Source organism: Symphalangus syndactylus, chromosome 16, assembly GCF_028878055.3.
Source record: "Symphalangus syndactylus isolate Jambi chromosome 16, NHGRI_mSymSyn1-v2.1_pri, whole genome shotgun sequence".
Classification (NCBI taxonomy): domain Eukaryota; kingdom Metazoa; phylum Chordata; class Mammalia; order Primates; family Hylobatidae; genus Symphalangus; species Symphalangus syndactylus.
Genome location: NC_072438.2, coordinates 70796690 through 70820983, shown reverse-complemented (window position 1 = coordinate 70820983; position 24294 = coordinate 70796690). Strand labels below are relative to the sequence as shown.

General features: G+C 42.0%; 1 protein-coding gene across 3 annotated transcripts in view; it reads right to left on the bottom strand.

Moving 5' to 3' along the window:
- Nucleotides 1-24294, bottom strand: part of ADAMTS12 (ADAM metallopeptidase with thrombospondin type 1 motif 12) — a 367651-nt gene that overhangs the window by 20746 nt on the left and 322611 nt on the right. For all 3 annotated transcript variants that reach the window (XM_063619890.1, XM_055246206.1, XM_055246207.1), the window contains 3 exons: nucleotides 15457-15609; nucleotides 3577-3753; nucleotides 304-447 (listed from right to left, as the gene is read on the bottom strand). In XM_063619890.1, the coding sequence (XP_063475960.1) occupies nucleotides 304-447; nucleotides 3577-3753; nucleotides 15457-15609 (474 nt within the window). The remainder of the gene's footprint in view (nucleotides 1-303; nucleotides 448-3576; nucleotides 3754-15456; nucleotides 15610-24294) is intronic.

Here is a 24294-nt window from a genome sequence, read left to right as displayed (position 1 = left end):
AGGACAAAAAAACAAACACTGCATGTTCTCACTCATAGGTGGGAATTGAACAATGAGAACACTTGGACACAGGGCAGGTAACATCACACACTGGGGCCTGTCAGGGGGTGGGGGGCTGGAGGAGGTATAGCATTAGGAGAAATACCTAATGTAAATGATGAGTTGATGGGTGCAGCAAACCAACATGGCACATGTATACCTATGTAACAAACCTGCACGTTGTGCACACGTACCCTAGAACTTAAAGCATTAAAAAAAAATAAAAAGCTAAAGTAAAAAGAAGTATGTACAACCAAGTCTTACCAGGTCCCAGTTCCCAGTGGCCCAGTGACAGCACAGGTGCTCATTGCAAGACATGGTGGATGTGGGTCTTTTTGTCCAGTCACAGAGGCCTCCTGGACAGAACACTCCTCTCTCCTGAACTCCACCTCCACAGGACCTGGAGCACTGATACACAGCAGTGACGAGATTAGGTAAAAGTCAGGTGGAGACATGTTTAATGATAAGTGAAGAACTTCGTACTGTCATTTTTGTTGTGTACAGTGTTACTAGGAATATTGGTATCTGTACTGGAATTTATAGCATTCCTGCAAGTTCCTTACAATGACCACTCACTATTTAAAAAAAAAAAGGGGGGAGAAATGAGAATTAAAGAGAGGTGGAAATATTGACGAAGCAAATCCTGAAGATATAAGGAGGAGAAAAGTCAGAAGATGCCAAATAGTCTAATGTTAAACAATACGTCTAAAGGAAGGAAATTTGTTTAAAAACCTAAATGAGTGGTCATTCCAGAAGGGACATTATGTTATCTGCATTTTGTCTTCTTGAACAAGTTTTTAGAAACAAAAATGTAAAATTTAGATTTTTTATAATGATTTTCTCTGACAGCCCAAAAGGGGGACACACATTTGCAATACAATTTTGTTTGCCTCCTATTAAAATGAGATTTAGTCTTCCTTTTCCACTGCATAAAGTTTTAGAATTAAATTTGTCCATAGTAGGAGTAATAAAATGGATGGATTTGCTCAGGGCTCAGATGCATTGGCTGTAATACTCACAACAAAATAAATTCAAGATGACAAGTCAGATTTCTAAAAGGGTACAATTCTGAAACATGTCAGGTTTTTGCTTACTAGAATAATTCTATAAGATACATTATCTCATTTGCATGAGTTTTTTAGGAGGAAATAAAATAATTCACCAAGAATATTTGAAAAGTTCTTTGAGTATTTGGAAAAGCACTTTGAAAAATCTTAGTTTTAGCATGGTTACAACAATAACAACAAGATAATTATGGCTGTCTTGTAAACATCATGTCCATCACATCAGGTAGTATGTGTGTGGTAGTATCATAGAAAACAGGGAAATTATATGCAATTAACATTTTCTGCTCAATAAAAGAACTAATGTAGTGCCTTCACAATATTCCAGCTTTGAGAATCAACATCAACTTTTTTCCCACTTATTCAACCTGTTTTTAGCCCCATCTGAGGAGAGAGTGAGAGGAATTCCACATCTGGGGTTCTTGTGCATACCTACCTATGTGCACGTAGATTCAGCACCACCTGGCCAAGTAATTTCCAGGAAAAGGGGGTCAAAAAAGTGATTCTCAAATGCTCCTCAGACCAGCAACTTCAGCATCTTCTGAGTGTTTGTTAGAAATGCAAAATTTCAGGCCCCACCTCAGATCCCCTGAATTGGCCATTCTGGGGGTGGGACCTATCCATCTGTGTGTTGACAAGCCCTCCAGGTTGTCCTGAAGCATGATAAAGCTTGACTACCGCTGGTGTAGAGATGGTCCCACAGCTAAAATGCATCTGCCATAGAGGGTAGTCGGGGCGGGCCGATATGCCTGCCAGATGGGTTCATAACATTCCCAGGATGGCAGTCAGCACCACGGGCAAGGAAAGTACCTAAAGATGCCCAATCCCTTAAACAGCAGCTTCGGGTACTCAATTGACTTTTACATTTTCTATCTCTACTACTGCTTAAGAGGGAACTCTACCAACTTTGTGGTTTGCTCAAAACAGGGCAATTTAGAAAGGAGAGAGAAAGAAGGGCTTCAGGGAACAGGTTCCTGATGGGGATCCGAGAAGCTACTGAGGAAACATAAAGACTAGATCTTTTTCATAACCAGAAAGATTTGATTGCTCATCTTTGATCGCCTGCAAATGTCATTTCTCTGACAGGGCAATCTAAGCTCCTCTGTGAATTCCTGGATTCTGGAAGCTGCTGCCTGAACAGGTCCAGGCCAGGCTCAGCACATATGGAGAGTTTGGAGGTCTAGGTTCAGAGCCTGGGAGTAGCAGGCACTTCATGTACTCAAGAACTAGGCAGGGGAAGGAGGATGAAGAGGGGACAGTGGTGGCTGCTGCCCCAGAAAACTCTAGCTCGTGGCCCAGAGCCTCAGGAATCAGTGTGGATGCTTGGCCAGTGGGTGGTAAGTAACTCGGGGCTCAGTCCTCCACAGGCTTTGACACTAACTCTGTAGCCTCAAGTTGGGATTCTCTGCCTTCCCTTCACAGGCACATGGTAGGTGCCCCCCAAAGTAGTTATTGATTCATTCTTTCTCCTTAGTTCACTTTTCGCTCAATGCCCATTGGGCTAAGTTCCATAGCATAGCAGGATCAAAGATGGGCGATCAAAGATGAGGAATCAAATCTTTCTGCTTGTGAATGCCTTAAGTTTGAATTAAAACTCCATTTATTTTCTCATTGTGTGTCTCAGGTAGGTTTCTCAACCTAAGTCTCAATTTCTTCCCCTGTAAAAATAGGATTAAAAATGCCTACCATCCAGGTCACGGAGATAATTAAACCAAGTATCATAGAGAAAGTGCCTAGCTCCTGGACACACTCAAAATATGTGGGGTTCCTTTTTTAATTTTTATTTTTTGGCCTTCTTTCTATCATTTGTGGATGTAGCTGGGAGTATGTTTTAGCTGTTGAGATATTTAAACATTTGCCTGTTGAAAAATGAGATCATCACACTTCACCAAAGAATTTCACCAGATAACCTTGTTTTCATGTGCCAAAGTAAAACTAAGACCCAGCAGAGCCAGGGCCCTCATAAAGAGAGCACACACACACACACACACACACTCGCTATTTGTACAATGATCTGAGAGATGTAAGAGATGAAACTCTAATATTATACTGTGTGGAAAAGATAGGGCTGTTTCTCCAAGCCTGACTGCAGAAGCCTCAGAGAGGCATGTTAGGCTCTGTCTGTAAATGGCTCTCATTAGATTCATCCTTGTTCAAATCATCCCATTGTATTCATTTCCCCTGCAGGGACACCAATTCCCCAGTATATCCACTGGGAGACCAGGTTGCAACACAACACTGAACTGCTGTGATTAAAACTATAACACATTGTCTTCTCCATGGAATTTTCTCACCTCCTGAAAGTGTTAGACCCATTCAGCTTCTCACATACAGGGTGGGGTCACTGAACAGAGGCCAGTCATTGGCAGGACACAGGTGTGGTCTTCCCTGATTTCTACACTTATGCAGTAACACTGAGATTCATGGCTTGCCACGTTGTGTGAGGACATCTCTCCCTTTCTGGGGGCCCTACCTGGCTCCAAGGCTCCACCTGCCATGCCTCACAGGGCTCCGGGTTACAGCTCATGCTCAATGGGGGAGGAATGCCGGCCAGGAACTGGCAATGAAACGGCCTCAGGTTCCGGTGGTCCCGGCTGTCCACGCACTGAATCTCACGTATCTTGAAGCCCCCACTGCAGTTTCTGGAGCACTGTATGGAGAGAAAAATCAAAGGCGATCTCTGAGTCATTGGCATCAGGCCTCCCTTCCTTCCCCTCAGCCGTGGAGGTGCCAGGCATCCAGTCATAAAGAGGGGTTAGGTCTAGTTCTGGTGAACCCTGCTTTCCCTCCCACACCACAGAGCAGGAGGCACCCCAGCCGCTCTCGATGTTGGGAAACACATGCATAGGAGTGTGAGGGTTTTGAGGGCTGACAGAGGTGGGTGAGAATTCCAGTTCTGCCACTCACTAGTCTTGAGCCCTTGGGCCTGTCACTGAAGTATGCTGAGCCTCAGGTGTCCCATCTCTAAACTGGGATCATAACTGCTACCTCCCAGCTGTGGGGAGATTATAGACCCTGGGGCTGGAGTGCCTGCTGGCACAGTATCTGCCCCAGTGGGTGGCCGTTCCCTCTGGAAGTCAGTATTCACTGGAGGCAGAGTGGTCTGCCTATCCGTTCCCAGGAGTGGGCATAGCTGCTAAGCCTTCTCCGTCTTTCCTTCAGAATACTGGTTTTCTCTATGACGCTGGATGCAGAATAGGTTACTATGTCTCTCTCATGAAGGGCCTTGAGTAGGGAAATAAACTGAATAACTACTCAGTGGTTTGACTTATGGGTGTGAGCAAACCCTGTCCTTGCCCTCACCCTCACCATTCCTCCTGCAGCGCCATCACCTGCAGCCACCACTGAGAGTCTTCTCAGCACTTGCCCCCAATAGCCACTACACAGGCCCTACTCACTCCCTTCCTCTCTGACCCCACCCCTTATACAGCAGCCCAGGTTCGCCAGCAGGCTGCTGATTTCCCTTGGACCGTGATAAACACTGATGGGTCTGGGTCACCTACAACCAAGTTTACACAGCCTGTTCCAGAGTGCTGCTTTTGTTGACTCTCTGACCTCTTGGATTTTGGCAGCTACCCACTCCCTGACCTACAAAGATTTTATCTGATCATAACTTGTGCTTCTAGGACTTGCTCTCTGGTCTGTTTAGAACTCTAGTGCTTGCCATAGGCCTTCTGCTTATCTTCCCTCTGCAGCCTGGTGTCTCATGGCCAGACCTGGCCTGACGGGTCTTGTTACTGCCCACACTGAGGTGGGGACCTGAGGTAGGTGGGATGGAGGCTAACATCTGTGCTCATCAGCCCAGGTTCTTCCCTAGGTTCTCCTCGGGTTAATACAATGTCCTTGGGGTTCCCATGTCCTGAATGTTCCTTCCTCTATTCTCTGCATTACCCACCACTGTTTTTTTTTTTATGCCTCATTTTCAATGGCACCTCTTCTGAGAGGTCCTCATGGAATACCTGATCTAAGGGAGGTGATTTCTCTTGTAATTTGTCTCAGCTCCTCTTCTGTTTTCATCCCACAAAGCTAAACTGCAGAGCAACTTTTACTGATTTTGTCCATTCTTTCTACTGTCCATCACTGCCATGAAAGCAGAGCCTGCCCTGCCCTGCCCTGCCCTGCCCTGTTCCACATTGCACCATGGATCCCTAGCACAGGGACAACAGACACAGTGTAGATGGGCATTATGAAGCTGTTGAATCAACATTGAGTTATGAGAAAATGCCAGCTGGGAGGGCTCCCAATGGGCTAAAGAGATCTCCGGTAATCACAGGATAAAGAATGTGCTTCTTTACCCTCTGAATCCTTCCATCAATGATCTCACTGGCAGTCTTGGCCGAGGAAACAAGTCACCAAGAAAGGGTATCCCTTGCTGTAAGGTTTATTTTCATCTGGCCCTTCTCTCTGAAGGGTAAAAGACCATGCTGTCTTTCTGGCTATGGTGGAATAGCCATGATTCTAGGGCTGTGGTTGAGGAAAGAAAATTCCTTAAGACTTTTCAGTAGACATAGACCCCAAAATACTGCTCCCCTTTCTTCCTCTGACTGGCAGATTTCACCAAATCACCTGACTTCAAACATTGGTCTGTATTTTGGAAACACATGGGCCCATGTGACGAGGGGACAGATTGATGCTCTGATACTTCCATAAATCAAGTGTGTTTAGGTTATCAGAAATAAGCAATACTTGCCAACAGCTTCCCAAAAGTGCAAATTAAAAACTTTATTTTCCTGCCACACAGTAAGCACACAAAGAAAAACAGTAACAGCAAACTTAAAATTTGCCATAGAACAAATGAGAAAGCATGTTAATAGCTTCCACTCAAAGCAACTATTTGTCTGACAAAATAAATTTCCAGGAAATAGCCCATAGTTAAAACAAGAGTACTTTTTATTAGGAAAAGGGGATTTAAAAGACATAAGTATAAAATGAGATTTTACTTTTTTATTTTCCATTTGTTGCTATAATCTGTTATTCCTAAATTTATTTTTCAAATTAGCATTACTCTTTTGTCAAGAGCATGTTCACATTCAGTGGGAAATAAAATTTATTAACATGCTGAAGTCAGTAATAAGGGAAGACACTCACTAAATCTATGATTATTCTATTCCATTTTCAAAAGAGCCTCTGATTCTGTTAGCAAGAGGGAAGTGACAGCATATTAAGTCACTCCAGTCCTAATGCTCTTTTGCTTTTGTGTGCTGAATGACAATTGTTATATTATATTCATTTTCTTATTGCCTGAGAGGAAGGCTGTTTGTATTCCTGTTTTCCTAATGTAAAGCCTGTGAACCAGACTGATGACAAGAGGCAGGCTAATGAGAACAGAAAGACTGGTGAACGCCCTGTTGAAACCAAACAGGTCTGATAGTATCCAGTTACCACACCACTACATCAGTTTGTTTAACTCCTGTGATTTGCAAAGCAAATTGAGTTAGAATGAAAAAATATCCTTAGCTTACTGGGGCCACTGGCAGAGGTAAAATGAAATCAAAACCTTTTCTTTCTTGTGCTATTTTTGATTTATGAAATCCTAATGCACTTCCCAGGCTGGACTCCTACAGAGTATTCAGAGAAGTATAACACAACTAACAAACATAGAATTGGGGGACTAACAGACCAACTCCATCTATGACCCTGGCATCAAGTGGCTGTGTGACTGCAGATTAATCACTGCACTTCTCTAAGCCTCCATTTCTCCACTGGTATTCAAAAGAGGATAAATTAGATGATTAAACTATCCCAGCATTCTAGAGTGTCATGAATGTATGAGATCACTGAGTTTGTGCTCTGTTTTGATTTCAGAATACTTTCTTCCTCTCAAAGTTATACATCAAATACTAAATTGGGATACAGAAGGAATTCCTTTCCGGCCTTTTCCTAAACACATTCTTAAGACCCTTAAAATAATTCTTTCTGAAATATGGAAAGAATTCCTTTCTGGCCTTATGCTAAACACATTCATAAGACCCTTAAAATAATTCGAAGATCAGATAGTTGTAGGTGTGCGGTCTTATTTCTGGGTTCTCTATTCTGATCCATTGGTCCATGTGTTTGTTTTTTACCAGTACCATGCTGTTTTGGTTATTGTAGCCCTGTAGTATACTTTGAAGTCTCTTAGGCTGATGCCTCCAGCTTTGTTCTTAAGCAATTACAATAGAAGCAAAAATTGACAAATGGGATCTATTAAACTGAAGAGCTTCTGTACAGCAAAAGAAACTATCAACAGAGTAAACAGACAACCTACAGAATGGGAGAAAACTTTTGCAAACTATGCATGTGACAAAGCTCTAATATCCAACATCTCTAAGGCACTTAAATTTATACCAAAAAAAAAAACCCAAAAAACAAACAACCACATAAAAAAGTGGGCAAAGGACATGAACAGACACTTTTCAAAAAAAGACATACACGCGGTCAACAATCATATGAAAAAAAGGTCAATATCACTGATCATTAGAGAAATGCAAATCGAAACCGCAATGAGATACAATTTCACATCTGTCAGAGTGGCTATTATTAAAAAGTAAAAAAATAACAGATGCTGATGAGTTTGTAGAGAAAAAGGAATGCTTATACACTGTTGGTGGGAGAGTATATTAGTTCAGCCATTGTGAAAGACAGTGTGGTGGATTCCTCAAGACCTAAAGACAGAAATACTATTTGACCCAGCAATCCCATTACTGGGTATACACCCAAAGGAATATAAATTATTCTGTTATAAAGACACATGTATGCATATGTTCATTGTGGCACTATTCACAATAGCAAAGACATGGAATCAACCTAAATGCCCATCAATGATAAACTGAATAAAGCAAAGTGGTAATATACACTATGGAATACTATGAAGCCATAAAAAAGAATGAGATCATTTCCTTTGCAGGAACATGGATAGAGCTAGAGGCCATTATCCTTAGCAAACTAACACAGGAACAGAAAACCAAATACCACATGTTCTCACTTACAAGTGGGAACTAAATGATGAGAACACATGGACACATGGAGGGGAACACCACACACTGGGGCCTAATGGAGGGTGGAGTGTGGGAGGAGGGAGAGGATCAGGAAAAATAACTAATGGGTACTAGGCTTAATACCTGGGTGATGAAATAATCTGTACCAGAAACCCCTATGACGCAAGTTTACCTATGAAGCAAACCTGCACTTGTACCCTGAACTTAAAAGTTAAAAAAAATTATTCCAAAAATTCTAAGCGGAACAGCATCAAAATTCATGGGTCTGCCTGTCCCTCTCCCCACCCCACTTTCCCTTCATTGAGCACTTACTATGTTCCAAACTCTGTATCTCTACCCTAAGTGGTTTGCAATCTAGCTGAGGCAGGAGAATTCACATAAATGAATAGAAGAAATAAAGATTATATGCCATAGTTGTCTACAATCTGGTGAGGACACAAAAGAGGAGACAGTCAACTTTACCTGAAGAAGTCAAGAGAAGCTTAAATAAAGGAGTCAAACTTGAGCTGAATCTTAATGAGTAAATGCTCATGTGGCTGGCAAAATAGGGTTGGGGACATTTGAAGTGGAGGTAATGGCATGCACAGAGGCTGTGAACCCACACGGCTTGTCTGGGAACAGTAAGTTTGTCAGAATGCTAGAGCAGGGGGTAGGGGTAGACAGAAAGAGATGGGCAGAGACCATTATGGAGAGCCTTGTGGTCTGGACATGGTGGTCTTGGGGTCATTTCTTATATGTTCCTAAAGGCTTCTATTTAATTGCCACTCCTCTAACCATTTCTTCTTGAGAATCTCTTAATCTGAAATGCTCAGGGGTGTCAAGAGAGTGTGATGGTTTAGACACGGAAAAGATTATATCAACAGTAAAATAAATGCAGGGATACTCAGTGTATGATCCATCTTTCTGCTACTCAATTTTTGCCTTCATAGGATAGAAGCTCTCCTATAACATACAATTCTAGGTTTTGACTTTTGCACACTGGACTTTAGTAAATGTTTCTGGGAACATGCTGTGTATGAAAGTATGGTTTGTCTGTATTTAGCAAAACAAAGGCTATTCCCCCAATTCATTCATTTGTAAAAATTCAGGTCCATAAAATGCAGCACTGCCATAGACAATCTGTAAAATTCAATAAACATGGAGACAAGAACTAGAATAAGACAGAAGGACTAGTTAGTAAATACATGAAATCCAAGGCCATAAGGAAAGGCTGTCACTTCCTGTTACTTTCCAGCAAATAACTTAGACGATAAAGTTACCGCTAAAATAAAATGGCAACGTTGCTTATGTGGGAAGAGATTATTACAAAAAAAAGTAAAAATCTTTCTGATACACTTCAGAAATAAATCAAGATCTGCTAGACTTAGCTACAAAAAGGGCAATGTTCATTCTAACAGAAGTAATAAAGGGGTTGTCAAATCAGCAGTTCCCAAAACTTGAGAAGAAACAGACAAAATGTCGGTGAGGAAGTGTGCGGAGCTGTGCAGATGATGCACGGTTTTGCTGTCAAACCCAGCTGAGGATTTTTCAAGCTCATTATTATCTCTTACTACATTTCTTCCATCAGAAGAATCACTTTTTCTCCCATATGATTTTTTTTTAAGATGGGGTCTCACTCTGTTGCCCAGCCTGGAGTGCAGTGGCGGAATCTTGGCTCACTGCAACCTTTGCCTCTTGGGCTCAAGTGATCCGTCCACCTCAGCCTCCCAAATAGCTGGGACTACAGGCATGCGCTGTACCAAGCCGGGCTAATTTTTTTTGTATTTTCAGTGGAGACGGGGTTTTGCCATATTGCCCAGGCTGGTCTTGAACTGCTGAGGTCAAGTGATTGCCTGCCTTGGCCTCTCAAAGTGCTGGGATTACAGGCATGAGCCACTGCGCCCAGCCTCCCCCATACAAATTTTAACATTCTGAAACTGGCATGTTTCCTACAACTGATGTACATATTAATTTTGTAGTGGTTCATTTCTTTCTGAAAAGCTGTAATTAAAATGACATAATCCCCCAGGAGATGGTTTCTTAGAATTGAGACTATTCAATATTAGTTTTGTGATCAAGTGTATATTGGTGATTTAAATACTCTAAGCCCTAGTTTCCTTAGTGGGAATTATAAAGTCCTGTATTATGGTAAAAATAAAATTGTTTATCCAAAGCTTCCATGCAATGTCAGGCACGTGGCAATACTAGCATCCACGGTAGGTCAAGTCTTCCAGAGTTCAGGAACACTTTGAGTACCCTGACTGTATAGCACTGGGGAGTGAACACCTTCTCAGGCCAGCTTCTCCACTGGCAGGGCTTACTTCCCTAACCTGTCCACACGCCTCCTGCCCCAAGTGCAGGAAGCAAGAGATTAGTAAATGTCCAATAGCCAGTCCTAACCTTTACCTAGAGCTTGATGTTTGTCCAGGGCCTTGTTTGAATGGTCTTTTATCATGTACAGAGTTCATCGCACACATTTCCTCTTTTGATCCTTACAACAACTCTACAGAGTAAGTAGAGGCAATATCATCTACTTCATTTCCGGGGTGAGAAAACTAAAGCTCCTAAGTAGTTAGATGAACAGGGAGTGTCACATGCTGATTAGTGACAGAGTAGGGTTATCATCCCAGATACGTCTGATTCCAAGTCAAGCCCCTCTGGGATTCAATACTGCAGAACTGCATTTTTCCAAGACTGCCTCTGGGACAAACCTGAGGATGACAACCTTGATTTTGTTTCAGACAGATTAATGCACGAAGAGGAAGAAAGCCACTGTGATAAACTACTTCCAGACACTGGAAAGGTAGAGATCTGAATATCTCAGTCCTCTGTCATGTTGTAAGGAACATGGCTGTGCTTTGGTGAAGGATAGGCCGAGGGAGGATGTTTACATCCTTTGTGACTCAGCAAGTTTAGAGTGCAGGTGTGTAACTCCACTTGTTATAACAGCCATGGAGCCATAACATGGGAAGGCCATCACTTGGCTCTAAGCCACTGTTGTCTGTAAAAGGTATAAACGCCCTGTTTGACACTGTGCGGTCACGCTGCACCAAGAGAAAGAGAGACAGCCAAAGCTGTCCATCTGCACAGATGGACAGAGGGGAGCCAAGACACAGCTCGGCTCGCTCATGCCCAGAGAGAAAGAAAGAGTTAAGCTGCTGACCCTGAAAGCAAGGGAGAGCCAGCCATGCATCTGTGTGTGGGAGCCGGACTAAGCAGCCCAGATGGGGCGGACAGTGTGAAAAAGCTGCTGATGAGAGTTGCTGCTGAATAAAATAATTTTTCACCAGCCTATGGCCCCCAAGTGTTCTTTCTGCTCATCCACCCACTCCCTTCGGACTGCAACATGACCTTTGGTGTAGTCATGACCCTGACATATGTATATGAGAAAATGTTCACAGCAGTTCTATCAGGCTTCATCAAGAAGAATGGTATGAGAGAAATAAGACAGTAAAACAACTGCAATCCAGACAGCAATCACAGTGGTAGAAGTTCCTGGTGAGTAACCTGGATGCCTCAGGTATGATACCTGTGGGTTCAGGTGAGGCTGCACCATACCCTGTCATCCTATGAGAATTAAAGTGTTTCTGGATCTGGAGGAGAGACTGCTGGAATAATGCAGAAAATTCCAGGTAAAATTAGAATTTTTCTTTCTGAGAAAGTATCTGTGAAATGATCAATTTGGCAGAATCTAAACTCTCTGGATATTTAAGGCAAAACCAGGGATCCTCTTTCCTGCTCTAGATTTTGGAGGTCTGCCACAAAGAGAGCATAAAAGGCCTATCAGAATTAGTGAAACTGAGAGGGAAGGCCTTCAAATCTTTCCTAGCACGATTTGGACTTTAGACATCCATATGAAAAAGGGGTCTCCAACTACTTGAAGCTGAAGCAGGAGTATTGTTTGAGCCCAGGAGGTTGAGACTGGAGTGAGCTGTGAGTGGGCCACTGTACTCCAGCTTAGGTGACAAAGTGAGACCCCATCTCAAAAAAAAACTAATTAGAAAAAGGGGTCTCAATAATCAAGATTTAAGATAAAATTTAAGTTAATATCTCTAGGAAAGACAAGCCATGTATGCCAGGGGTCCTCAATCCCCAGTCTGTTATACCTCAGCCTGTTAGGAAACCAGGCTGCACAGCAGGAGGTGAGCATCGGGCGAGCAAGCAAAGCTTTATCTGTATTTACAGCTGCTCCCCATTGCTCACATTGCTGCCTGAGCGCGACCTCATGCAGCAGCATTAGATTCTCATAGGAATGCAAACCCTATTGTGAACTGTGCATGCAAGGGATCCAGGTTGCACACTCCTTATGAAAATCTAATGCCTGATGATCTGTCACTGTCTCCCATCACCCCTAGATGGGACTGTCTAGTTGCAGGAAAACAAGTCAGGGCTCCCACTGATTCTACATTATGGTGAGTTGCATAATTATTTCATTATACATGACAATGTAATAATAATAGAAATAAAGTGCACAATAAAAGTAATGTGCTTGAATCATCCAAAAACCATTCCCCCAGTCTGTGGGAAAATGATTTTGTAGAGATCACAAAACTGGTCTCTAGTGCTAAAAAGGTTAGGGACTGCTGATGTATGCAATACCCATAATAGTAGTCAGAAAAAACAAAAATCAGGGCAACTGACCATCAGTAGTTACATAGTGTCTTTGATATAAGGTTTATCTATTATCTAATAAAAGAGACACTTTCTTTACTGGTAGGAATAGAGTAATTTTGAGGATTAGATTTTAGATATAGTAGTTACCTCATTCTAGTTGAATTTGATGATGTGTCAGAAATAACTCCTACAAAACCACTCAGGGCACTACAGAGATTAATCAATATATCTGCAACCCTATAGGCCATGAGAGAGAGAAAGGGAGAGGCATGAGAGAGACCCTATAGGCCAGGCAAGGAGTGAAGCCAGGCTTTCCTTAGGAGGCCGGACTCCAAAGATGAGCTCGCTAATCTCTCATCCAGGGTTTGCACTGGCTAGACTCCCTCAGGCTGGAGCTGACCTTTTCAAAACACAAGCTATTTCACATATCTTTCCTTTTCATGAGTCATGTAATTTCCAATGAAATGATTATTCCCAGTGAGGGGAAAGTGGAACTTTAGGACTTGGTCAACATTTGGCAAGCTCAGGGATATGAGATGTTTCTTGAGATTTCTCTTGATATGGAAGAGAAGTTGTAGCCAAACTTTCAGTCCTTTTCGGATCCTGAGTTTGTTATGAGTTCGAAGAGAAATAAAAAAGACCAGTATCGATTCTTGAAAGAAAAATGATATAGAAAGAGAAAGAAGGTGGTAATTTTCTCAAGGAGTAGCCTCACAACCCCTCTCTTCCAAAGACCAGAGCCTTGCTTTGGGAAAGGGTCCTAAAGACCGACCATCAGACAGTAGCATCCCATGTTCCTGTCTGATGGTAAGTCCGCCAGGAGAACCAGAGACAGAAATGCCCAGTGCAACATCTCTGGGTCCTGTTTGTCTGGGGACATGAGCTCTTCACTAGATGAAGAAACAAATGTCTAGAGGTGACATCAGCTTCCCTAAACCTCTTGGGTAGCTCTTTCTTTTCCTTTCTCCCGTGTCTCAGCTATCAAGAGGAACCAGCTCCCTGGAGAGAAGACAGGGGTCTACCAGGCTTCCTAGGGTTGAGCATGTATGGCAAACAGGCGTATGCACAGCTCACACCTCTGTACTCCCTACCTGCCAACTGGCCCTCAATCTCACCGCTGACCAGTGTCTTATAGCCCTGAATTATCCCCCAAGAGCTGGCTAAGCCCTAGTCCAGCATGACAAGCAGATCAGGCCTAGTTAGTGTCTCAAAGCACCAAGGCTAACTAATCTGAAAACCTGATACATTCTTTTCACAAGGAACTATGGAGACAGCACAGTAAAATGAGTAATCACAGTAAGATTAGCAAAGATGGTAAAATTGCACTTTAAAAAGATCAGTATGGCTGGGTGCGGTGGCTCACACCTGCAATCTTAGCAGTTTGGAAGGCCAAGGCGGGCGGATCACTTGAGGTCAAGAGTTCAAGACCAGCCTGGCCAACATGGTGAAACCCCATCTCTACTAAAAATACAAAAATCAGCCTGGCATGGTGGTGGGTGCCTGTAATCCCAGCTACTCGGGAGGCTAAGGCAAGAGAATCGCTTGAACCCGGGAGGCAGAGGTTGCAGTGGGCCAAGATCACACCATTGCATTTCAGCCTGGGTGACAAAGCGAGACTCCATCTCAAAAAAATAAAAGTAAAAATAAATAAGAAGATCAGTGCAGGGAGTACGCTTTTAAAGCCCAAATTATTCTTTATATCTCAGCTTTCATTTCATTTTGGGTCTGGAAGATTAAACCATATATTTGCTTTGTAAAGCACAGGTGATTAATGATTTAATTATATACATGATAATACAGGATTATTCATTAAAATGCTAAATTGAAGTAATATAGAAATAGCATTGCATTGTGGAGAAGCAATTAATAACCCAAACTTAACTTTTCTGGTTTATCTTGTAAGAGAAAGGACAGGTGGGTTACCACATGTGGGTTAATAAAAACTCTGTACTTCTAAGACTTTTGTGTAACTTGAAGTAGGACTATAGTAATGCCCATGATTTGCTCATCCCTGATTTTATAAGAGGCAAAAGGGAAGCAGAAAGGCAGAAAAAAACACTGTTGGTGGGACTGTAAACTAGTTCAACCATTGTGGAAGACAGTGTGGTGATTCCTCAGGGATCTAGAACTAGAATATACCATGTGACCCAGCCATCCCATTACTGGGTGTATACCCAAAGGAATATAAATCATGCTGCTATAAAGACACATGCACACGTATGTTTATTGCAGCACTACTCACAATAGCAAAGACTTGGAACCAACCCAAATGTCCAACAATGATAGACTGGATTAAGAAAATGTGGCACATATACACCATGGGAATACTATGCAGCCATCAAAAATGATGAGTTCATGTCCTTTGTAGGGACATGGATGAAGCTGGAAACCATCATTCTCAGCAAACTATTGCAAGGACAAAAAATCAAACACTGCATCTTCTCACTCATAGGTGGGAATTAAACAATGAGAACACTTGGACACAGGAAGGGGGACATTACACACCGGGGCCTGTTGTGGGGTTGGGGGAGCGGGGAGGGATAGCATTAGGAGATATACCTAATGTAAATGACGAGTTAATGGGTGCAGCACACCAACATGGCACATGTATACATATGTAACAAACCTGCACGTTGTGCACATGTACCCTAGAACTTAAAGTATATTTAAAAAAGAAAAAAAAAAGAAAAAAAACGACTTTAGCGAGTGCTTATATAAGATTCCCTTTCCAACCCATCCCCACCTTCTCTACTTCCAAGACTCTGCCAAGCCTGATACGTTACCTTGCTCCAGTTTCCCACTTTCCAGCCAGCACAGGGACGGAGGTGGCATCTTTTTGCAGGGTCAGGTCTCTGGATGGCCGCGCAGTCAGAATCCATCTGGGTGCTGCACTCCACCCTTCTCCAGTAGGCCCCCAGGCCACATGTGGTGGAGCACTGTGACAGGGAAGGAGAGAGATGACAGAGGCTGAGTGTCACCTTCCCACACATGCCCCATCACTGGGATCCAGGGTCAGTTCTCAGTCCCGGCTGCTCACTAACATTGCCCATAGAGCTTTTTAAAAATTACCACCACTTGGGGCACCCCACCCACACAAATTAATCTGAATCTCTTGGGGTAGGACCCAGGGATGCTCAGTATTAAAAATAATTCCCCAGCTTATTTTAACAAACAGCCACGGTTGAGAAACCTGATTTGTATGTAGAAGGAAAATTCAATGCAAATGGAAATTTGCTTCCCTTTAAAACTTATCCTGGCAGGCCAGGTGCAGTGGCTCATGCCTTTAATCCCAACACTATGGGAGGCTGAGGCAGGAGGATCCTGTGAGCCCAGGAGTTTGAGATCACCTGGGCAACATAGGGAGCACCCATCTCTAAAGAAATTTAAAAATTAGCCAGGTGTGGTGTTGTGTACTTGCATTCCCAGCTACTTAGGAGGCTGAGCTGCGAGGACTGCTTGAACCTGGGAATTTGAAGCTGCAGTGAGCTATGATTGCACCACTGCACTCCAGCCTAGGTGCCAGGGTGAGATCCTGTCTCAAAAGAAAACAAATTAATTATCCTGGCATGATTGCCCAGGGGGCGGCAGGCAAGCTGCCACATTTCCTACCAATGCTGTTCAGAGTGGATGTCAGGTCCAGGTGTCTGCCCCTTGCCTCTCCTCCCTAACACTGAATGATACCATCTCACTTATTTCTCTCCATGACAAACCTGCGTTGTAGACTGGTATCATTATGGTGTAGATGAAGAAACAGGCTTTGAGAGTTGACCTGCCCAAAGGGTTTTCTGTCTCTAAAACCCAAGACAATATTTATTACAGTAGTGCTCCTCAAACTTTAGGGACCATATGAATCACCTGGGGACCTTGCTAAATGCAGATTCTGATTCAGTTGGTCTGGGGAGGGGAGGCGATTGTGCCTTTTAGCAAGCTCCTAGGTGCTGCCGATGCTGTTGGTCCTCAGATTACACTTGGAGTTAGAAAGATGTTACAGCATCATGCTTTTCATCCCTCGATCCACTGGTGGGGAAGAACTCAGTCGCCTTTTGCCACACATACAGCTCATTCCCCTCAAAGTGTTTTTGTTTGTTTACAATTCTTAAATATCTCAGGTTTAGCAGGGGGTCATTTTGAAACCATGCCCATGTCCATCACAAAATTTGTTCCCTTTTCTGTGCCTGATTCTTTCCTGTGACTGATTTTTCTTGCATCCCCACTCCCCTGCTCATCCTCATTAAAAAGGGCTGTTTCTGTATGAGCAAAACAAAGTGCTGAACTAAAAAAAAAAGAAAGGGTGAAAGTTCCATCTATGACATGCTTGAAGATTTCTTTTGATAGGGTGTAAATAAAGACCAGACTTAAGTTTCTCTTGCTGTAACTTCACTCTCCACATAATTATTTATTTATTTATTTATTCTTTGGGGTGGAGTCTCACCCTGTAGCCCAGGCTGGAGTGTGGTGGCATGTTCTTGGCTCACTGCAATCTCTGCCTCCCAAGTTCAAACAATTCTCCTGCCCCAGCCTCCCAAGTAGCTGGAATTACAGGTGTGTGCCACCACACCTAGCTAACTTTTGTATTTTTAGTAGAGACAGGGTTTCACCATATTGACCGGGCTAGTCTCAAACTTCTGACTTCAAGTGATCTGCCCTCCTTGGCCTCCCAAAGTGCTGGGATTACAGGCATGAGCCACTGCACCTGGCCTTCACTCTCCATATAATTTTATATTTCATTTTGTGCACGTTCTTGTGTTATAACACATATATAACATAATAGAGTTCTTAGGTAGATAACCTGTAGATCACAGAAAGAGAAAAGTAGAAATTATTTTCTACTGCATCATCATCTTTTCCAAGTGGGTCATTTATAGAGGTAATATATTCTCCTCCTTAAAATTCTTTAGGTTTTCTTTTATTACCTTCCTAGCACTTTCTTCTTTGTATCATATTATGTATCTAGGTAATAGAGATAGCAGCTGAAGTACTACTATAGATTGATTGCACTAATGGCCTGCGTCGTTCATACTTCCTTAAACCCATGCTCTTTGCAAGCAGACTTTGCAGCTTCTGTCATCCAGAGGTGGAATTTATTTCTCCAGCTCTTGAATCAGGGCTGTCTTGTGACTTGCCTTGGCCAACAGAATGCAGTGGATGATGCTGTTCCAGTTCTCAAGAGTTGGTGCTTTCCATTCTTGCTCTTGGACCCCAGCCTCTGCTATGAAAGTAAACCTGGGCTGGCCTGCTGGAGGATGAGGGCTCATTACACCTAGTGACCCTGTGGCGACCAACTAACCAAGTCAAAGGTCAGTATCCAGGTGTTCAGAACCGGAACTGATGCTGGGGGTCACATCAGCACCATATGAACACTGCTCTGAAATGCTGCGGAAAATTATGCTGTCACTTCCATTTTACATGACCACACAGTTTACAGTTAACTGACTGGCCCAAAGGATCTGACTGAATGATGAGGCAATTCAATGAGAGGTGAGTCTCTATCAAAATAAGAGCCATACCCATGCACACTGCATAGCACTGACGTTCTCTATTTGGAAATATGAATCAGAGCAAACACTTACTGAGTACTTCCTATGTGCCTGACAATCTTCTGAGTACCTTACATATAGTTATTCCTTTTATCTCCTAAGTCATATAAGTTGGGCATTATCATCATCCTCATTTCATAGAGGAGGGAAATGAGGTAAAGTGAGGACGTACAGCTGGTAATTTACTGAGTCAGGACTAAACCCCAGAAAGTCCAGCTTCAAGGTTTTTACCTACTTACAGTGTTAGCTCAGCTTTTATATCAATTACTTAATATTTGAAAACACAAAGGAATATGCTGTGTCCAATGGGGCTGTGGACAGCCTCCCACAGGCCAGAAGGCGGGAGGACATTGCAAGAGCGATTTCAGATCACACCCAAGGAACTTTAGAAATCACTTCCTGTTTTAGGGATCAGGAAAAGCTTTGTGCAAGATCAGACTCAAAGCTTGATCCTGAACAGGCAGGATTTAAAAGGGCAGAGGAGAAGGGGAAAGAAATTCCAGGGAGAGGAACCGGCATGAATAGAGACACCAGACTGGGAGAGGCAGGAGGTTTAAGGCAACTGAGCTGTTGAAGCTTAGCATGGATGAAGACAAGTAGGAGGCAGTATGTTTTGAAAGCTTGATTATGTAAGCCTGGGAAGGCTGTTGGATATTGGGTTACAGTAGATTTTTTCTGAATAAGTGTGAAATGAGGAGATATCAAAGACTTACGAGCAGGAGTTAGGAATGATTAGAATAGCTTTTTGGAGGATGAATTTGGCAGTCTCATGTCTTGTGCAACAGTGTGTGGAAAAGATAGGAGACGGGAGAGGCTGGAGGTGTGTAGACCAGCAAGGAGGCAAGGGCAGGTGTTCTAAGCAGGAGTGGTAACCCAGGTCCTTCACTCTCATCCGTTGGGTACCATTGGCATTTGGGACTCAACAATTCTTCCTCATGAGGGACTTTCCTGAATGTCCTGGGACTTTTATCATTCATGCCTCTCAGACATTGAATGCTAGTGGCAGCCCCTCCCCCACATCGTTGTAACAAACAAAAGCATCCTCCTTCATCTGTAAATTCCTCCTACCATCAGATTAGAAACCACTGGGCTTTAGACTAACAGAGGACATAAAGAGGAGAGGACAGGAATGATGAGGTGACACTGACTTGAAAAACTATTACAACTTTTTTCTTTTTTGTAGGACAGAGGCAAATTGATATCAATGGTGATTCTATGGGCTCTAAGATGTGGTGATTGGGAGATAAGTGACTCATTATGGAGAGAGGCAATCCCAAATAAATAGCTTCAGGAATAGGCAGAAATAAAAATCAGGGACAGTGAGGAACTCAAAACTCAGAGTTTTCATTCTGAACCCTGGCCCTCTCTGACAGCTATTTATTATTATTATATATTATTTTGAGACAGAGTGTCACTCTGTCACCCAGGCTGGAGTGCAGTGGCTCGAATTTGGCTTACTGCAACCTCTGTCTCCCGGATTCAATGTTTCTCATGCTTCAGGCTCCCGAGTAGTTGGGACTACAGGCATGCGCCACCATGCCTAATTTTTATATTTTTTTTGTAGGAAGTGTTTTGCCATGTTGGCCAGGCTGGTCTCGAACTCCTGACCTCAAGTGATCCACTGGCCTCAGCCTCCCAGAGTGCTGGGATTACAGGTGTGAGCCACCGTGCTGGCCTTCAGTTCTATTTATTAAACATTTTCTCTCAAAACATGCACAAAGGGAGCAGGCACCAGGCCCTGTCATGAGGGGGGACTCTTGTCAAATGTGGAGCTCTATTCTAGTAATAGTCCTTACAGCTTTGAAAACTCTAGAATCTGAGCCAATATTCTTTTTCTAGCCGAACTGCCGGGAATTAATAGCTGTTAATCGTTCCACCACTGTTGCCAGTTTTTTTTTTTTTTTTTTTTTTGGTGAGCTATAATGTATTCAATAAGACCATTTATTTCTGTCAAAGTCAAATAATGACATTTGAGATAGAATTAATTCTTTGTATCATGATTTGCTATAATCAACACGTGTTAATTAACCTTTGAGCTCAAACAGTAATCATAGTTGATGCGTACTTCATTTTGGCTTAATTTGCATGGATATAGTAATGTCTCGTTAAATCAATTAACATTTATCAATTAATTAACATGTATTAAATATTCTCAAGACAAAATAATTAAAACACATTTAAATTCCATAATTCCACAACTGCTCTGGGTTTTGGTGATGAATGAAAAGTTAAGAGGATGGGGAAAAAAAAAACGAATATCTGGGTCATCATACAACCATTTTGTTTTTAGAGACAATTTCAGTTCATAGGAGCACCACCCAGCAGACAACGAAAATTCAAATTAAATAGCTGATTCAAATTGAATAGTCAATGACAGTCAGTTCAAGTGGAATAGCCAAAACCCAAATTGAATAGTGGTTCATGCCAATAATCTCAGCACTTTGGGAGGCTGAGGCAGAATTTTGCTTGAGGCTAGGAGTTCCAGACTAGCCTGGTCAACATAGCAAGACTCCCACCTCTGCAAAAAATAATAAAAAAATTATCTAGGTGCAGTGGTTGCCACCTGTTCCTATCTACTCGGGAGACTTAGGTGGGAAGACTGCTTGAGCTCAGGAGTTCAGGATTGCGATGAGCTATAATCAAACTACTGCACTCCAACCTGGGTGACAGAGTGAGACCCTGTCTCAAGAAAAGTCAATGAGTCAGTGACAGACTCCTTCTTTTCTCCTCTCTCTTCTTCATTCCCCATATCCAATTATTTACAAACCCTGATTTTAAGTTCAAATATATATTAGATATATTTTCCCCTTTTCATCCTGAACATTCTTATAGTTCTCATGCCTCATCTGGGATATTGCAATAACCTCCCAATAGGTCAAAATCCTCATTGCTTCAGAATAGGCTACCTACAGTCAGTGGCAGAGAGTGCTAGATATTCACCATAATCCTTTTTCTTCTTCTGGGCACATAATTGTGTTGCATTTCCCAGCTTCCTTGAGTTTGGTTTGGCCATGAGGCCTAGTTCTAGACAATGGAATGCAGGCAGAAGTGATTTGTCCCACTTCAAGGCTTGGAGCATACAACCTCCTGCAGGAGTGCCTCTAAGCCCTTTTCCCTTTCTGATTGACTGGGATGGTGACCCCAGGGCAAATTTGATGATGGGAAGATGGTAGAGCCATTGTCAGCCTGGGTTCCCAAATGACTGCACCATCCTCTACCATCAGCACTGCAGACTGGAATCACCATGTGACTGAGAAGTCAACACCTCTTCTGGTGAGACATTACTTGGGTTTTATTTGTTACAGAAGCCTAGCCTTCCTAATGTGTGTGACTGTAGGCAAGTGTGATTTCTAATTACATAGGCATACACACACGTCGTTCATATTTTAATGGTTCTGATATCAATTCTACACGTATGCCTTTTATCACCTACTCTTTCATATTCTGTTTGACCTAGGCTGTCTTATTCTCATGGCCCACAGTGTCATTAATTGTAGGTGCTTTCAGACCTTATCGCCATTAATTAAATATCAAAATACAAATTAATTAGCCTCCACTTCTACCCCTTGTTTTTTCAGTCCACAGAAGCCACACACAGTCTAAACTGTGTCGACTGAAGGAAGACAGTGGGCCTGCTTATCTGCCCTTTAGGGATACCATGATTTAGGAAGAAAATATATATCTTGAGAGTACTGTTTGAAAGGTACTGGCAGGTGCCTCTCCCCAGTGTTCCCTCCGCATTCTGTAGGGCATGCTGAAGCACAAGTAGCCGGGCTGCCTTTGGGGGAATCCGAACACTATCAATTCAAAAACACCTAAACAGATCCATTTTGTTTCAAAACATCTAGCCTGGACCCACTGTGGTAATACAGGGACAATTTGCCCCTGTGAACTCAAAGTAACCATGAGTGGCCTCAATGTTATTTTAAAGAACTTTCTTGTGAACTGTGTCATTTTCTTATCTGTCTACCCAAGGTCACCACATAACTGGCATTATTTTCATATGTAATATGACCAAAGAAGAAACAAATAAAATCAAAGACATGGAGGATGGTAATATTTTCTGATTTGCAGAGCCAGGGGTCATGGGTTCTGAAGTCCATCTATCTGAGTTCAAATCCCTGTAGCTCACAGGTATGTACGATTCTGGCTAGCTACTTAAATTCTCTCAGCTTTGGTTTCCATGCCTCTACAATAGGGAAAATACTACAAATCTCCTGGGACTGTGGTAAGGACTAAATGAGAAAATTTATGCTCATTAGCATAAAATCATGCTTATAAAGCCTGATGCATGCTTAGGAAAGAAACTGATTAGGAAAGAAACAGGACTAAAATGTCAGGAGTCATGAGACCCATTCATCTCCTTCCTTTAACAAACTGGCTAACTGTAAGCATGAAAATCTTTTCTACCTCTGAAGCTGAATTCTTTACCTCTAAATGGAGATAAGATGACAGAAAATGTGATAACTCATTTTAGAAATCAAACATAAATCAAAGTGAAAACTTAGATCAAATGCAAGCAATTATACTATTTGATGCAAGAAATTCTGGAGGTGGTTTGAATTTACCTATTTATTGTGTCTAGTCAATTCCATGACCAATGATGTTGATTAATTTATATAAAAGAATTTTATATAGTTAAGTTGTCAATTGGTGCTAAAATCCACCAGAGAGATAGCAGATCAGAGTGGGAAGAGAAAGACGGTTCGTCATCCAATTGCGTCTTCAGAGAAATCAGTTAACTGTTACAAATCTCTTTTTCTATTTGTAAGTCAGTATCAGTGAGACACTTACCTACTCATCAGGACCATCAAAAGGAAAAAATAAGAGACTACCTGTTAAAGTGGTTTGTAAATTACATGCTTTATAAATTGTTATACCTAAATTGTAATTTTTATATTAGCTGTTAATAGTTTACCTCCCTTTAACTGGGGAGATGAGTCATGAAATGTCATAAAAATGTTGAATGGTTTGAACATGTGATTACTTTGCCGCAAAGTCCTCTTTTGCATTGCTACATTATATTAACAAGTTTGTATACTGCATATTCAGATATCAAATAGGTGAGAAATGATTTTGATGCTTCAAAGGATGTAATTAGTTCTAGAAATGGAAAGACAAATATCTAGCCAAATTTCTGGAGCATGAAAATAGGGGCTAGCATGATGTCATCATGCTTATTTTCTTCTTCCTCTAAATTCTAATTCTTTCAATAAGGCAAAATGAATCTTTTAAATGCAAGCACTCAAACAAACCAAAAAGAAAAGAAAAAAATCACTGATATGGTGAGCTATACAATTGTTTTAACAAGTTTTGTCTTAGGTTTCCATTCTACCTGTGATTACTTCACAATTTTAAACCAAGTCTCAAAACTAGATTTTTGATTGAAATGTGAACTCAGGCCTTTTCAGTCGTCCTTCATCATAGGATCATTGCAGTTTATAGCTGGAAGAAACATTTGAGATAATCTACACCTGCCTTATCATTCTGTAGGCAAAAAAAAAAAGGCTCAGAAAGATAGATGAATTCGCCATAATCACACAGCCGACTGCCCAGGCTTCCCGCTTAGTTCAGGGTACTTTTCACGGTATCTCACTGCATTTGTTCTCCTTCCCTATATATAAATTTTTAGCTTCCTTTTCCAATGACATTTTAAGTCAACCACCAAACAGTTGGCACTTGAACATAGACCACCCAAGGGTCTTCACTGGTCAGTTTACATTTCTCTGTCTTGTATCCCTGACCTCAAAACAGGTTTCTTAAGGATGGGGACTGCATAATGATTTCAAAGGGCTGCACAGACATTATTCTGTGTGATACACATGACGTCCCAATGAAATGTACAAGGCAGGAACTCTCATTTGGTTGTGGCAGGTAGAATCAGATTAAAAGCTAGACAATATATCTATAAAACTTCACAAGTTATATAATTTATATAATTTTTTTTCCATTTGAAGAGTTGGGGGGTAAGGAGGGAGATGAGGGAATGGGTCTGATTGTTTCCTTTTGTTTTCGCAGTAGAATATATTTTAATGCAAGTTCATTTTGAAATTTTCACATGAATTTAACACTCCTAGCTTTTTT